Genomic DNA, 17672 nt, shown 5'->3' with positions numbered 1-17672 from the left:
CCCACTTCGGCGACTGCAGCACCTGGTAATAGAATTAATTAACTAGTATAAAAATTATAATTTTGAACACTAGTTGAAAATTACAAGATTTTTCGACTAAACCCCGACGGAGGGTTAGTTTTATTTTTATTATTATCCGTATATTTATAATGTCAATCCAGAAATTAACTATGTCTCATGTCGAATATTTGTAGAGATCTGAATTTTATTTATCATTTACCTCCAGGACCCACCGCCTCAAGCCCTCTAACGTGAACTCTGCGCACATCATAGACGTTACAGCTAAAAGGTGAACCCGCCACATGCTGCATGTCACCACCCGCCATGTAACCACTGCCACAGAGTGACGTCCAACCGCATCAGGTCGAAATATAGCGGTGTATTGGCCACTTGAATCAGTTGGGCGCACAGAACTCCGAAGAATGGCGCCTGACGGTGAGGTCACGCTGACTTGAGGCTCTGGACCTAGAATGAAAGGTAAATTTAGTCATGCTTTTACGGTAACATGTATACTGTAAGAGAAAAAAAAATGGATTACTTAAGGAATTAAATGTATCAATACTTTTAATAAGGTTTGGAAACCACAAAATTTCTAATAAAAAATATTCAATAAGAAAAATTAACCTGTGAAACCATCTAATAATATTCGTGCTTCTTCACCAAGAGCCGCCAACTTTACTCCTGGTCCAGTAACTGTAGCCGTTCCTGGGCCTAAAGCAGGTGACACTATGCAACTGAACGGTGATCCAGGAACGGCCAAACCATTAAATCTAACAGATAATGAATGTGTTGCTGCTTCAGTAGGTTTGAAATTCACCTACGGGTAAAAACGCATTACATTAGAATTAAAATGTTAGTAATAAAATAAGACGATCAGATTATATTATTTATATAGGCTGCGATTTTCAGTCACCTTGAATCTTGCATTGCCTTCACTTTGCACATAGTTTGGTACATTTTCCGGCAACTGCAACTATGATCTCAAGGTTTCCGGCAACCTGCTTGACTTGCATTGATGCTGAAACTGACTGGTTTTCCTACTGTTCCAGGGGATATGTCTGTTACTGTTACGCGCGCGCTCAGCAAATAAGCTTTTACTAGAAAAGGACTACCCTCTACATGGCCGCCTGTAAACGTACCTTCAAATTTTAAATAAATTTTACTGCAGGTGATTAAACTTACATAGACAAGTGCTATATTAAAATACTCCATTAACGATAGTTATAGTAAAATACTTTTGATATACTTAAGTATTCATTTTGAAGAAAAATTATCAATATTTAGATGGTATAAGTAAGTAATTGGTATTTGTACAAGTCATTAAAAGTCTTACTTCAACACTATGATCACCAACATCTACTGGTATAAATTTTACACTGAATTTGCCATCGCCAGAAGCCCCATCAGCCGAGCCCCCCGCTACTGGCGAAACAGTAGCTTGCAGAGGCCTTCTAGCCGGTCCAAGTACTTCAACATTTGGAGGTGCTTCACTCTCAACCAAAAACAAAAACAAGCGACCCACAGATACTTTTTCCAGAAGTTCAGGGGCAATTACACGAGCTGCGGCGCAAACTCGGCATGAAAATGGACTTCCTATTATAGTTAAATAATTTAATTACAAATCTTTATGATATGGCTGTTATTTATATCACATGCATGCATGTTATATACCAGGTACATCTTGTCCATTGAAGCGCAAATCAACAGTATGTTCAGTCGGTTCCCTCGGTGTAAAACTAATTGCGTAAGTGTGTTGTCCTTGGGCTTGTGCCGATGTTGGCACACGACCGCCATTTACGGTCACTTCCAAATTTCCAGGGCCAGCTTGGGATGTTTCAACTGCAAATGTACATTAGTTACATTAATTTAATCTTAAAATAATCATTTGCGTCAGTAATTAGATTTGCTTCAATAATAGTTACCTAGAAAAGTGACGGGCTTTCCTACAGTACCAGAGCTGACTTCTTTCACACGAATTGCGTTCACATCATAAACCTGTATTATTAATCAACAAAATATATTCGTATGAAAATGATGTATTAAGTTCACTTAGTTTGCTTATCAATTTTATACAGATTATAAAAAAAATAGAGGATTTATATAACCTGATGATAATCTGTTTTTCTCAATAGAGTCTGTTTCAATACGATGCCCACGATTTTTTGAGTTTTACTAGACCAATTTACTTGAAATTTTCAGAAAATCATATTCAATCATATAGACTCTCTGATATATACTAAACTAATCTCAAAATTTTGTTTAAAATATCCAGAAACTCAAAAAGTGATAAAACGGGTCTCTTTTTTCAACCTGTCGCCATTTTAATAGAAAAAACTTAACTTGTTGGTAGTATATATATACTAGACTATAAAAAAGAGACCCGTTTTATCACTTTTATCACTTTTCGAGTTTCTGGATATATTATATATATATATATATATATATATATATATATCTTAGCGGCAATATTCTGGATTAGTATTTGTTTTTTTTTTAATTCAGATTACTATGGGGATTGCAATTGTGAGCATAACCATTTTTGAGACGATCCACTTCATCAACTCCTAACTTTGAAAATTGTAAACTAATTTTTTTCAATTCAATTTTTAATCAAAATCACTGACCTTTTGGAGAACTTTAATATTCAATTATATGTTATATTTTTCGCTTTCAAACTTTCTATAAAATTCTGTTTTTCTTTCTTTATAATTATCTCCAAAAAAAATGACTCATGCCAGGCAGCAGTCAAAAAGTTGTCGGAGTGTAGAGATTATTAAGGTAAAAGGCTATTGTAACCCGCATTTAGAATTTTGTATTCAGCATTTTTTTTTTCATTCCGCATTTTCTTTGCGCATAACACTTTCAGATGGCACAATTTCAGATATTTGATGAATAGTTGTAATTATCAAATGAGAGCGAAGATTCAATTTAAGCCTATACTTTTCAAAAACACGGGACAATCCGAGACAAAAAATCTTAATTTGGGAAAAATAATGCTCTTAAAAAAACCCAGGACACAAGGTAGAAAACCAGGACTGTCCCGGCCAAACCGGGACGTATGATCACCTTAGCGGGCGTTCATTAATCACGTGATCGATTTTTTTTAATGATTTTTGGATCCCCCTCCGCTTTGGTGATACGCGGAGATATTCAATATTAACCAAGCCCCCCCATCCCGCACCGTATTTTTAGTTTCGAGAAAAAGTTTAAGAGAGCGATGAATTTTTTGTTCGTAAAAGAAAGCAATGAATGTTTTTAATATCCATTTTTAACACTTGTTTATTAATATTATTAAAATACAAAAACAAAAATAAAAAAAATAAAGTTAAAAATTGTAAAAACTGGCAGCTGATGAAGTGGGTGGTCTCAAAAAATTGGCACCTCAGTCTTGACATGATTTCAGCCCTCCTAGCCGTCGGAAATGCAAAAAATAAAAAGATTATTAAGCTACAAGGATGTCGCAATCGCCCGAACTAGCGATGAGTAAAAATTTTTTTTTTTACAAATTGGCGACTGTTCGAAAAAAAAGTGTTATATTTACTGTTTTTTGAGTTTCTTGAATTTTTTAAAAATAGTAAAGGGAGGAATTTGGGGATAATCCTAGTTTGGGCTATAGATAGGTCTATAAACAAAACTTTCTGAACATTTCAAGTGAATCGGTCGATTAAAACTCGAGAAATTGTGTCAACAGTACTGAAAAAGTCTGTTCTGAGAAAAACGCATTTAAAGTTTTGCGTGAAGCCAAACCAGTATGAAGACCGAGTCCGTAAAATGCCTATATTTCCGAAAATATGAATTAAAAAAAATTCGATGTTTTTTGAATTTCTACACTAGAATACCCCTTAAAGCAAAATGCTACTGACAACTAGTTTGTGTTACTTACCTTAGCGGCATACGGGCTTCCCGCAGTAGGCTGCCCTTGCACCGAGACCGTGATTCGGTGTTCTCCTACCGCCCTCGGTACGAATTCGGCCCTGAATACGCCGTCGGCGGTCTGTTGTACCTGCGTGGGTACCGACTGTCCGTTTGGCCCTGCGTTCATGGTCAAGTCATGCCCAGATATAATAATTGTATTGTCCGTGTTTTGGGAAGCATAGAGTAAGGTGGGATAAAATAATGGCAAAGGATCATTTTAAAAGGTAATATATTGTCTGGTTTATAATTAATTATTAGATATGATTTATTTAAAAGTATTGATTAATAAGTAATTTTATGATACTAATTGTGTATGATAGCGAAAAAGAAATGATTGTAGACACACAAATATGTTGTTGCCAAACTCAAGATGCAAAAAATCAGTAGGATCTAAAAGAAATGAATAAACTTTATTATATATTTCACTTATATAATAATGATTTAAAGTAATCCATTGGACATGTCATATTAGCTTTTAAAAACTACTGATTTTTACTAGTGAAGTTGTTTGTATACTTCAGCTTCCATCAAGCAATATGATTATATTATGATTATAAATGGTAACATGCAAGAGCTATAAATTTATTCCCAGAAATCCATGCAAAATAAGCTTAAATCTAATACACTTAATCTAAACTATTAAAGTATAAAAATAAATAAATATACTTAAATTTTGCAATCATATTTTTATCATGCATATTTTATATTAGTTATTTAAATACCATTAAGATTTGCTTGCAGTGCAATAAGTCTGCTTTTCAAAAAAATGTTTTATTTTATTCGTCATTAAGTACCCATAATAGGAAAAATATATGGCAAAATATGGCGAAATTAGTAATAACAAAAATTTATGGCAATCGACGTTGTTTCAACAAGATTAATTATGGCAAAAATTTATATTCTCGCTCAAGTAGCAAACTTACCTAAAATAAACGTTATTAAATGATTAATATTAAATTAAAATACTAATTAATTATATGAATATTTACGAATAATAAGTTTCTTTTTTATATAAGTTTCTTATTACATATGTTAAACGAATACAGGTATCCTATATTGAAAGCTTATTAACCTATTTTTACAAAATTTTCAGCAATATCTTATTGATTGCAAGTTTTTAGATTGCTTGTGATATGTTAGTATTTTAGCATCTTATGCAACATGCTTAATATTATTACTGACTATAAACTGACGTTTTTAGTAAAACCGTTTATTTGTGTGCGTCAGTAAGTCGTCAGTAGTTACATTCGTTTGTAAGTTAAATTTTATAAAAGTTGTCAGTACAAAAGTCTTCGTCTTCCTGTAAAGATATACAGAACACTAGTTTTAAACTAATTAACTTAAGAACATTTACGTGAAATGCGATGTAAGTGGTGAGGAAGAAATACAAAATGCAAATACGAACCAAAGTCGAGAAAATGATTGTTTATATCCCCTTATAATAATGCACTTTTGATTATTGATTACGCTAATTTTTAAAGTCAAACATGCCATTTTTGATGTGTATACAATATCTTCACAGTGCATTTAATTTATCTCACAAGAAGTGATAGCCTTGTGATGACTATTTGTCTAATAAAAAAATATATGGAAACTAATTTAAATTCATGCACTCTTAAAATAATCAAAAGTGCATATAAAAATCATTTCATGCACGCTTTCCCTTTACAACATAGATATACACATAACCTTAAATATAAATCTATGAATTATATGATAAATTATGTGCGGAGACGACAAACATATAAGTGCAGAAAATAAACAAATATACATTGTGCACGCCTGATTAAAACTTGAAAATAAAAAGGAAATCATATCATACATAAGTATGAATTTGGTACAGATTTTCTAATAGAGTGAATTTGTTGGTTAGGGGAACACGGAACTTAATTTGAAATATGTTATTACACAAAGTGGATTTTGATACGATACCTTCCACATTGACTTCAACGTCTTCTAGGCGACCACCTGAATGATTGATCAACAGGCTAGATGGTTTGTGTATAGGTCCAGGACCTGGTAATGAAACTTGAGGGCCGCCTAGACCTCCACCAACGGAAACGCTTATTGGACAACCAGGAACGGACATCTAGAGAGAATCATACTACGTAACTACGTATTTAAGCATACTCAACAAGGGCTTTTTAACGATAGAAGATATTTAAAAGTTGTACTAAACGAAGAAGTATTTTAATAAAGCGCCTAATACGGTGGATTTAGATTTAATAAAATTTAATCAAAAGTTTCAACAAACCCATTAGAAATTAATAAATCATATCAACTTACTTTGTTAATGAACACAAACATGAACAAAACTTCTGCAGGAACAAACTTACGAAAAACCTGCGTTAACCCTATATTAATTTATTAATGATCAATATTTTCAAATAATTGAGTATCTTGACAAGTTGATTAAAATTTTTTACCTGTTATGTGAACTGGGGTGAGTTGGTAGTGTTGTGTCCTCGTGCAGATATTGTTATTTCCAGATTACCTTCACCCGGCATCACCAGCATCAACTGTAAATTGCAAAGGTCTTCCTACTACTACCTCTAGACAGGCCCAACACTGTACTGTCATAAGCTTTAGCCAAAAAAATGGCGTTCCCTATTTAAAGAATATTAATACAATTTTCATTTATTTAATCTTTATATTTTCTTAATTTTTTCCCCTTTGATTTGATTTTCAACATACTTTCAGCTGATAGATTGTATTTATAATTTGATTGTTGAAATATACTATGAAAAAAAAAACAGTTTTAAAAACCCGTTTTTTTGGCGAAAATTATGGAATCGAAACCGGTTTTTAGTGAAAAAAGTCGGTTTTCACAGTATAAATGGAAAACGACAAATATAGCCAAATATGAAAGATAGATGAAAGCGTTTTGATTCTTGAAATCATATCGGTTCAATAGCATTTGATATCTTATCAGTCTGCAATAATTCCCAGAAAGGTTTTGTATACATTAATTTAGATTTTTATACCAGTGTATATATTAATTTAAATCAGTGTGCCTTCTTCTTGAAAAAGTAACTTTCTCTACTCAAACTTAAAAAAAAGTGTTTTAAACCCTAGAAGCCACAAATTAAATAACAAAAAACTTAGAATTATTATTCCTGGCTTTAAAAACAATTAAGCATAATTTGGTCGCAAGTATGAGAGGAGTATTTTCTATTTCAGGAAATTTTGTCGAAGTAGCAATTCGATAGACGTTCTAAGTTTTTTTTGAATCATATCTTATTAAAAAAAAAACAATTACAATGTTTAAATTAATTAATTAAATTGCTCGAAACAGACAATACCAGAGTTTAGTTTAATTGTTTTTAAAACTAAAATTGATATTAACAAGTATGTATCTAATATTTTTTTTATTTTTTAAGTTAATGATTTTTTGTTATTTATTAATCTATTATTTTTATTTATTCGAAAACTTTCCTTTCACTATCATAAAAATATTTTCATTATTATATGTGAAAATGATGCATGAGTAACGAATAATTCTTTTCAAAGTTATTTAATCAAGATAAACTATTATTTTTTAGTTCTACTAATTGAAATTAAAATAATTTTATTTACTATCTATAAAATTGAACAATAAATAAGTTCAGTCAAATACTGCTCTAAATCACACTAAATTTGCAGATAAATTACAGAATGTTCGAGCAAAAATTTATTTTCTATATAAAATTCAAAAACCGGTTAAAACCGGTTTTTTAGTAAAATTAAAATTCGAAAACCGGTTTTCTGAAATGTCGGTTTTTGTATAAACCTTCGATGAAACGGTGTTTAAAATACCTGGACAGGATATCCATTATAATCCACACCTATAGTGTGAGGTCCAACAGAATGCGGTGTAAATTCAGCAGTAAATCCAGCGTGAATATCCCCAGTCACCTTCACCGGAAGCTCCCCGGCAGGTCCTCGCACTGACACGGCCAGCTCAGCTGCACCGCCGCCGCTCACCGACATGTGGAAGTTGGAGGGTTGTCCGACAGGGATTAATTCTAGAACAATATAAAAAATGCATTATGAAATGTATTATATTTTAAAAATATTATTAACTTCCCGTAGGGTAAGTTATTGTAATGGGCCGAAAATCAAAATTGAAAATTTTTACATTTCTCGACGTTTTGAAGGTTTCTGAACATTTTGGCATACCTCAGAAAAAATGTATGTGTGTTACAAATTCCCAGTCACCGATCAACCGATTTGAATGGTTCAAAAAACATTCGATTACTATTGATAGGGAGATGTGCTGATTAGTTTTTGGCAAAGGCAGGTCCAGCCGTTACGGAGGTACGGAGCAGAGAGTGCAGAAAATAGAAATCGAGTTTTTGAGTGAACGGAGCATCCGATTTGAATGATCTAAAAACATTCAATTAGTAATGATTGGGAAAAGTGTTTGTTAGTTTTTGGCAAAGACAGGCCCAGCCATTTCGAAGATACGGAGCTAAATGTGTAAAAAATGGCAGTTTTTGAGAGAATTAAGCGTCCGATTTAAATGATTCAAAGAACTTTCTGCTTGTCTTAACAAAATAATTGATTTTGGAAAAAAAATTTTGTTTCAACTTTTTTTTTCAAAAATTTTTTTTTTTTGTATTTCGAAAATAATTCAGATTTTATTTTTAATTCTGACTATAGTTCTAATATACTTTAAACAAATAATTTCAACTTTGCAATTCAGTTTATATAATTCCTATAAATATTAGACAATGTTACAATATTAATAATAATCTATTTGAAAACATTCAGTATTCCTCGAACATTTCGTTACGGTACGGGAAGTTCCAGCAATTTGCCTTAAGGCACGATGCCATACACCCCACTAGTTTATTAATTGCAATAGTATTAGATAACTGGTGGTGTATGGCATTGTGCTTTAAGGCAAATTGCTGAAATTTTCCGTACCTTAATGAAATACTCGATGAATATTGAATATTTTCAAATAGATTACTAATTATTTGAAGTATTATAAGTGATGTTTAGAACTTTAACTAGAATTAGAATTAAAATCTGAATTATTTTTCTATATTCAAAAAAAGTGCTTAGTTCTCTCAAAAACTGCCATTTTTTGCACATTTAGCTTTGTACATCCGAAACGGCTAGACCTGCCTTTTCCAAAATCTAATCACCACTTTTCGCCATCATTACGAATCGAATACTATTTGGATCATTCAAATCGGTTGATCCGTTCTCTTAAAAACGGACATTTTTATCACTATTTGCTGTATATCTCCAAAGTTGCCGGACCCGCCTCGCCAAAAAAACTAATCAGCACATCTCCCTATCGATAGTAGTTAATTGTTTTTTCAATTTTTCAAATTGGTTCATCAATACGCCCAAAAAATTGTCTCCACACATACACGCACAATCATTTTTTCTGAGGTCGACCAAAATTTTCAGAAACCTCTCAAACATGAAAATATGCAAAAAATTTCATTTTCGATTTTAGGCCCATTACTATAACTTACTCTACGGGATGTTAATAACGAGCTATTCAAATATTTAATAGCAAATTAATACACTTGGTAACGATTCTATTTTGTCTTCGATAAAAAAAATGTTTTATAGCAAAATGCTGAAAACAGTTATTCCCAAATCCTGCTTTTATACAGTATTTCTAATTTAGTATATTTTCAGGTTTATATATACTTGTATGATTGAATTTAGCATTTTTTGGTTCAATAATAAGTTTTCTCACCCAAATTCGACAGATTCAACGAAACTCGGCTCGTATCAGCTATGGCACATACAAAAGGACATCCTTGCACAGTTTCTCCATTGAATTTAATATCAATTAAGTGTGGTTTTGCTTGATCCGGCGTGAAAGATACTAAACATCTACCACCACCAACGACCTAAAAAAATAATTTTGTACTGGTAACATAATACGTAACGTTTTTTTTTTTATTAATAATATGTTATGTAAATAATTAACCAAATTTAAACTAATTAAGAAATAATTACCTGTACATGATTTGGAACTTCCCCTTCATTGATCGAGATTTCTAACTGACCTTCACCAGCAGCACTTGCATCAACTGCAAAATTATTAGACCAACTTAATTCATAACTTAAAAAATAATTTATACGTATCCATGCTAATAATAAGTTTTATACAATATTGTAATGTAAATAAAACAAAATATGTTTTACCTCTAAATTGACAAGGTTGTCCGAACCACACCACCACTAACATCTGCTACTTGAATTAAACCTGCGTCATACACCTTGGCTATCAGTGGTCCAGCTGATAACTTGGTGCCGCCAATAGATACCTTAAAAGTGATAAATTAATTAATTAATTGATAATTAAGACACATACATATATTCATTTTCTAAGGTTTGCCAAATGTTCAGAAGGCCTTAAAACAAAAGATATATACAAAACTTCCTTTCCTATTTTTTACCCTAAGAAAGGCAAGTAAAAAAAAATCAATAATAAACTACTCATTATTCGATAATAATGATAACAGAAGTTGAATTAAATTATTTTTGTTTAGAATAATCAAAGTTTCATGTTTTCAAAAGAATTGATAGGAGTGAAAGTGATCGACAAAATGCTCTTTAACTTTAAAGCATCTATTTTAAATATTGAATAACAAAATTAATTTTAATATTATCTAATGATTAATTAAATATTTAAGTATTTTCTGCTTTCAAAATTTTCATGCGTGATAGTAATAAAATTAGTACAAATATGAATAATTAGAAAGCACTGTTCAATCGTATTTCTAATTATATTGACTTATAGTCGTGTTTAACGAAGCATAATTGTTTTAAATGAACATGCAATTTTTCGAGAAATGAAGAGTGCGTTTGTTTTGTATCCGTTTTTGAATTACAAGGCATATTTTAGGAATAAATAATAGATTTCTTGTATTAAATAGAGCGGATCTTTAAGTATCAAAAAAAATATTTGAAAATTGAACTGTTTGTAAAAATCAAACGTAATTCAATTCATGTTCTATATACTATGGATCGATAAAAATGTGTTCTGTATAGAAAACATGAATATTAGTTTTTAAATTTACATTTCAAAAATATTTAAAGAATTAGTTGAATGACAACCAATAACAATAGTAACCTAGCAGTGCATAGCATAGTGCCTTAAAGCAAATTGCTGTAACTTTCTGTACAGAATTAATTAGTATTAATTTTTTCTTAATTTGTGAAAAATCTAAATTGCTAAAAATGGCACTTTTTGCCCCGTATCTTCTAAACAATTGGACATGGTTATGTCAACAACTGTCAAAAGACTTTCAAATGTAAATACAGTGATACCCCGCATAACGTACGTGGTCTCAAACGTTCCACACTATGAATTTTGCTTCACACAACGCACTGAATCGTTGGCGGTCAAAAAACATATGTTACTCAAATTAATTCAAAGAGTGGACCTTGAAAATTTTTGCTCCGCTGTGAAAATATACTTGTTGAAAAAACTATCAACAGTTTCTTTAAAAATTCAGAAGCTGAAAGAAGCAGTACGACTCAAATAAAAACTTATTTCGCAAATCAGTAATATTTTTTTGAATGTCTTAATTATATGTAAAACTAGATGACCCGACAGACGTTGTCCTGTACCCATGTCTACAATTTTTTAATATACTACTAATATTTGCCGTTTACCTAAAAACAATAATTATTGACTGATTAATACTTAATTTCATATTTTAAGTTGTGGGAGTAGTAATAAATATTTTTATAAACCCACTTAAATAAAAATGTATAAATTTATTTGATTATGAAATATTACAATATCAAAATGATAAGTCTCGTTTTTTTTCCTTTCGTGACTAGCCTGCTTGATCCCCATTATATTTGTCATATCCTGTTCGTATGTGTATCATTCAATCTGCCATACATATACTGTATCTTATATTATTTTAATTTCTGGCACATCTCAGCTGCTTTTTGGCATTAATAATGTAGACATTTCACTTTCTTACATTTCTCATAAATTTATTATACATATTCTAATATTATCTAGGTTCATAAGTAAATTGTAATTTTTGGCAGATGATAGTTTTCATTTGTTGTCAATGCAAACAATTACATGTCGTTTTTTTGCAATTTTTTCCATTTATTTCTACAATATTGCACATACATCCCAATACTTTATAATCGCATACATCCTAGATAATTTCCTTAACAAACTCCAGAAAGATTTATCAAAATTCGAATAATCGTTTAGAAGGAGTATACAGTGGGTGCTTGTGATTTAATATGAACTTAATATAATAGCAATAAAGTTCAAATTGATTCAACGTTTTAGTTAGAAAATGTTCGTATGTGAAATAGAAAAGAGCTGTTGTTAGGGCTTTTCCGGCAATAATTCGATTTTTTCTTGCAGTAAGAACCATCCTTGGACTTTAACAAACATTTTAAAAAATGAATTGGCGAAATTGGTCCAGGCATTGTTTAGTTATGCGTTTACCAATACATTTTGTGATTCATTTTTATATATAAGATATATCTTATTTTTTATGACCACAATTCAAACTACAAAACGAATTAATTTAATTTTCTTGTATCGAAAAACGAGTTTCGCATAGCAAACATTTTGCACAAGGAACTTTGTCCCGGAACGAATTAAGTATGTAATGCGGGGTATCACATACGCATTATGATTTTTTGCTATTACTATAACTTACCCCTACAAGAAGTTAGTTATTATTAATGTTCCAAATCAGGAATAATTTCTGACTACCATCCTTCATCCTTACCTCAATAATATGTGTTCCAACCTCCGTCGGCACAAATTCTAATCTATAAATGCCTTTGTGTAATCCATCTTGTACTCTAACCGGTACAGATCTTTTGCTTGGTGACAATACATTAACGCCGACCTCTGACCTAGATACCAGAGGCATCCCAGGCGGAGAGAGGACCTCAAAAACTGCCGGAGCATTTGCCGGTACGAGACGCGTAGAGTCACCGAGGACGGAGCCGGTTGTCGTCGACTGCATGTGGGATGCGGGCGAGGCTGACGGACCGGTCGTACCGCCGCCGCCGCCGCCTGGTGCTGACATCACGGCCACGTGCCAAGGACTTCCTGGAAATAGGATAGTAGACTTATAATAGTATACAATATAAATTAATAATTTTTTACTAATATACTAAAATGCATTGCGAATGTATTATGTTTGGCAACAAAGATAAACATAGTGTTTAAGTGGGAAATGCAATACCGGCTTACCGGTATACCGAATTACCGGTAAACCGCCCGATTTTTCGGCGGTATTTTTACCGGTATTTTCCCCAAAAATACTGGTATTTTCAGTATTTTTTATAAGCGCTATTTGATACATAATACACTAAAGTTTAAATTTATCGTTAAATTCCATAATCGCATAAACAGCTATATCTTCAAGTGATTCTATAGGATAAACAAATGTCAAATATTATCTCAACTCGTCATTAAACTGAATATTTATTGCTTTACTAAGGGCTTCATATCGTGTTACAATAAATAGAATTGGACTGATAGATAATGATGTTTGTTTCATCTTTTGTAAAAATGTAACGGTTTTTTAAGTGATATTTGCGCCAAAATATTTTATATCATACAGATTACCTCTGCGTAATCTTTATTTTTTCTAACTTTATACATAATAATTATGATAATTACTAAATATTTTTGCTTCTTATTACAATTATAAAATATTATTTTTCGAAAACGTTTCGAAGTTTGAAAATACTATAGAAGCATCACATTGTTTTAAATAACAATACTCAACAATTATAGTAACTTATTTATTTAGACAAAGTATCCGATCTTAAATTAGTGTAGAAAAAATATTTTTTTAAAATATGGGAGATTATGCTAATTTAACACATTGGGCACAGACAATACAGTTAATTATAATAATGTAATATGATCTTTTATGAGTTTTTGGTCTTTCTTACTCATGAGTTTGTTTTTGGTGAAAAGTACTCAATATACTCGATAGTGATAATGAATTAATTAAATTGGATATAACTTTGTTAAATTATTATTTAAAAAAATAAACTATTTTATTTTATTGTTTTTATTGTTTAGTTGAAAATAGTTGTAGTTGTATATGCATTTTTTTATATTTGTACTAGTAACTTTCAATTTGTTTACGTTTATTTAAGATAATAAAAATACCGGTAATTTACCGGTATTCCGGTTTTAAAATGAAAAATTACCGATATACCGTTATTGAAATTTTCCATCGGTATTGCATTCCCTAGGTTTAAGTATGTTTAGATAAATAATTCTATTATGCATTAAGTATTAAATTCTTCCTGGATAAGAGATAATTTATTGTAGTATATCAATTTAAATCTGGCAATCCGACATCGGGCAGCGCGATGTTCACTTTCACTTGAAAATATAGATCAAAAATGTTTCCAAGTGAAAATAAGCCCATCTCCAGCACTGCGGTGTGAAATGGAAATGGGAAAACTCTCACACCACTTCTTCCTTAAATCGAGTTGTAGTTTAACTTAGCTCACGGACCTGCCTTAGGGTAGTACTACCTATTATTAATATTATCAATTTAAGTATTTTTTGCGAGTGTATCATATTTGCCAAGAAAGATTAACATCAAATTTAAATATATTCAAATAAATAAATAATTCAATTAAGTATTCCATACCAAGAACTTTCTGCAAATAGTATAATAAAACTGTATCATTTCTAATATTTACTAGGTGTGATTAAATTAATAAGCGATGCGAGTTGTTCAGTATTACATATTAATTAAAAAAGTGTTATAAATGGTGCATAATTGAATGAAATTATAAAACTTTTCCTGTACTAGATACACGTGTATTTTAATACAATTTAATAATGAGGACATGAATTATTAAATAACTTGTTTAATTAACTGATGATTCATTTAATTGCATTTGTACTATTATATTTCTCTTAGGAATTATAAAATAGCATTTTCAATTTTCAATCGAAGTAAGGCATAAAAAGTAAATTATGTAGTTGCATGTATGTGAATATATATATATATATATATATATATATATATATATATATATATATATATATATATATGCAAAATCTTAAGAAACAGTAATTAATTTTAATATATGATTTTAGATCATTTTATCGTAACAATAATGATTCGAAAACTTCTATCTTTAAAAATAATAAGAAAGTGACAATAAATAACTTGCACAAAAGCGAAATTTTTATAATTAATTTTAATTACGCATAATCTACAAAAAAAATGAAAGTAAATTTTAATTGCTTAGGAGATATATTGATTATGAAAGTACATATATTTAAATTGAAATATTGAACGAAACATTACAGTAAGTGTGTTCATATTTTCGTCTGTCAGGTAACACAGAGTAGTTATACGGCCATTGTGGAACTTTCACTTCTTTCAACATTTCCTCATTATAGTACGACTTCAAAGAGACACTTTACCGACCTTTAGAATTCTTCTTATAAATTTCTTCATAAAATTTACAGCTATATATGATATGATCATAAATAAAATATCGAATTTTATAGCATTTTTAATATAAACTCTTGGTGAAATGGTCTTTGATTTTTTTGTGAATTAAAACCATTATTATATATTGTAGTTTTGGTCTGTAAATATGCAGAAAATATTTACTGAGTTGTTAAGTTGTAAATTTTAGTTAATTTATTGGATGTAACGGTTGATATAATTTTGCTATAAATATTTAGAATTCATAACGCTGAAAATCATCACGTAATAAAAAAGCTTATAAAATCCAAATTTTTATTTATCAAGTTTCAAAATGTTTCGCATGCTTAGCCAAGGTGAAAGATTTTATCCACCTATCATCATATAATTGCTTTATTATCAAATAATTGTACAATTTGTGTTCAATTTCACTTTAAAACTATTCTGAAGTATCAAAAGTTTAAATTGTAGATTGCATTCTTTTAGCATTAAACAATTCCAGGTACAGATTAGTCATAGTTCACTTGAATTGACTTTCATGCCCATAGTTTTCAAAACCAGTTGGCGGATTTTATATACAATAATATACAACCATAATTTGCTTTGATGATTTATATATGAACATGTTATATGATTTATTTTCATTGTTTTCTAAATTTAGTATAAGCGCCAATTTAAACTCAGCTATTCATGTTTTACATAAAATATCAAAAACTGTATATTTGAATAATATTCAGATAAAAATAATGCATATATAGTATGATTTTACATAAATAATTTAAAAAATCTCAAAAACTTGAGAATTGGAAGTAAAATCAGACAATAAAATACTATAAAATAAATCGCAAATAAAATTTTTAATTTTTATATATTTGTTTATAAAATGCCCCTTTGTGGAAATGTTATTAATTCCAATAATTGTTATAAATTGTATTGAGAACAACAACTATTGAAACTATGTCTCCTCAGACAAAGTAATAAAATAAAATGTCCAATTCTCAACAGTTAAAAATTTCAACTTGTAAGATAATTGATGAGATACTTCTAATATAATTTATATCATATTATATATTTATAAAATATTTACAATCGTATAATTATTTTAAAATTCAAAATCAACTTTTATATCTCGTCGACATCTTCGAGTTTCTTCAAGTAATACAACTTTTTGCTCGCCTACCGTAAAATTATGATCATAAAGCCCTTTCTTGAAGGTTCTTCTTATTGGCCGTTGAAGAAAATAAAAGAAGAGTGGACAGGAAATGTTAACATTCACACATGTACGAGTATACTAACGAAATGAATTGTCTTTCAGATTATATCTGAATCCTGTGTACAAGAGCGATTTCTCAAAAACAAATCTCTGCAATCATTTCTGCAACACGAAACCGGTATGTCGATGCAACTGATGCAAAATTATAATTGTTTTATTGTTTTGTTTCATTGTTCTTTGTAATACAAAACAACTTTGTACGAGCGTCTTAGGAAAATATAAATAAAATTCAATTGCACTAGTCAGTGGGTAAATGATCTTAAATGATTAATATTTATCTTTGGTAAAGAAAAATATAAAAAATATTGCAGTTAAAAATTAAACTAAAATATTGATGTTTTCGTGATTGGTTTCCTAACAAATTATTAAAAAAATACTACATAAAGCAAAACATTAATGGTACGACATAGCGAGCATCAATTTTAAATACACTATTTAAAGAGAAAATTATTTAAATCGATTTATTTTTGGAAAAGAAGAAGATGAAAAAAATGTTTTGGTTTAGATTTCGTATTTTGTTTCCTATAAATTGTTGAAGAAATATTACAAAATATTAACAGACAGAAGTAGATGATTGCCTTGATTTGAATTAAACTATTCAATATGAAAACTATTTAAAAATATTAATATTTATCTTTAATAAAGAATACAAAAGATTATTATTAAAAAGAAAACAAACATAAATAGAACAAAATAGCTAACATTAGAATTAGAAGAAAATGTTGTGGACACAGGTGAAGAAAATTGAAATATGTTCTCGGTTCATCTAACAGCAATTGGAAAGCATCATTTATTGATGATGTTATATGGAATTTCAAAATACAAAATAAATATTTATATATAATATATATATATATATATATTTTTATTATATTGAATAAGATAGAACCGTAAAAAACAAATTTAATATTGTAAAACCTAAACTATTATATTGCTTAGTTCGTCGTAGTTTTAATTTAAATAATGAATTAAAACTTTCTGTTTCATGATGTTTCTAATCCGATCATCATATTACAAGAATAACTACACACATTACAAGAGATTTATATATATTTTTATTA

At 29.9% G+C, this 17672-nt stretch overlaps 1 protein-coding gene and 1 pseudogene across 1 annotated transcript; both read right to left on the bottom strand.

The window, feature by feature from the left end:
- Positions 1–5132: 5132 nt before the first annotated feature.
- LOC113370930 lies at positions 5133–6004 on the bottom strand. Its single transcript, XM_026611600.1, has 2 exons — positions 5848–6004; positions 5133–5215 (listed from the first exon to the last, which is right to left on the bottom strand). Exons 1-2 carry the CDS (start codon positions 6002–6004, stop codon positions 5193–5195), a joined length of 180 nt encoding a protein of 59 aa, XP_026467385.1. The 3' UTR covers positions 5133–5192.
- Positions 6005–6344: 340 nt separating this feature from the next.
- LOC113370929 overlaps positions 6345–17672 on the bottom strand; it is a 70604-nt pseudogene continuing 59276 nt past the window's right edge.

The sequence above is a fragment of the Ctenocephalides felis genome, unplaced genomic scaffold (genome assembly GCF_003426905.1).
Source record: "Ctenocephalides felis isolate EL2017-DRISC unplaced genomic scaffold, ASM342690v1 CF-g0.4_SCAFFOLD_01492, whole genome shotgun sequence".
NCBI lineage: Eukaryota > Metazoa > Arthropoda > Insecta > Siphonaptera > Pulicidae > Ctenocephalides > Ctenocephalides felis.
Note: the sequence above shows the minus strand (reverse complement) of the source record. Positions and strands in the feature narration are given on the sequence as shown.

Coding starts and splice junctions, on each gene's coding strand:
- LOC113370930 (XM_026611600.1), bottom strand. CDS start 6,004: ATGTCCGTTCCTGGTTGTCCAATAAGCGTTTCCGTTGGTGGAGGTCTA. Junction 5,216..5,847: donor CGTTGAAGTCAATGTGGAAG/GTATCGTATCAA, acceptor ATATCTTTACAG/GAAGACGAAGACTTTTGTAC.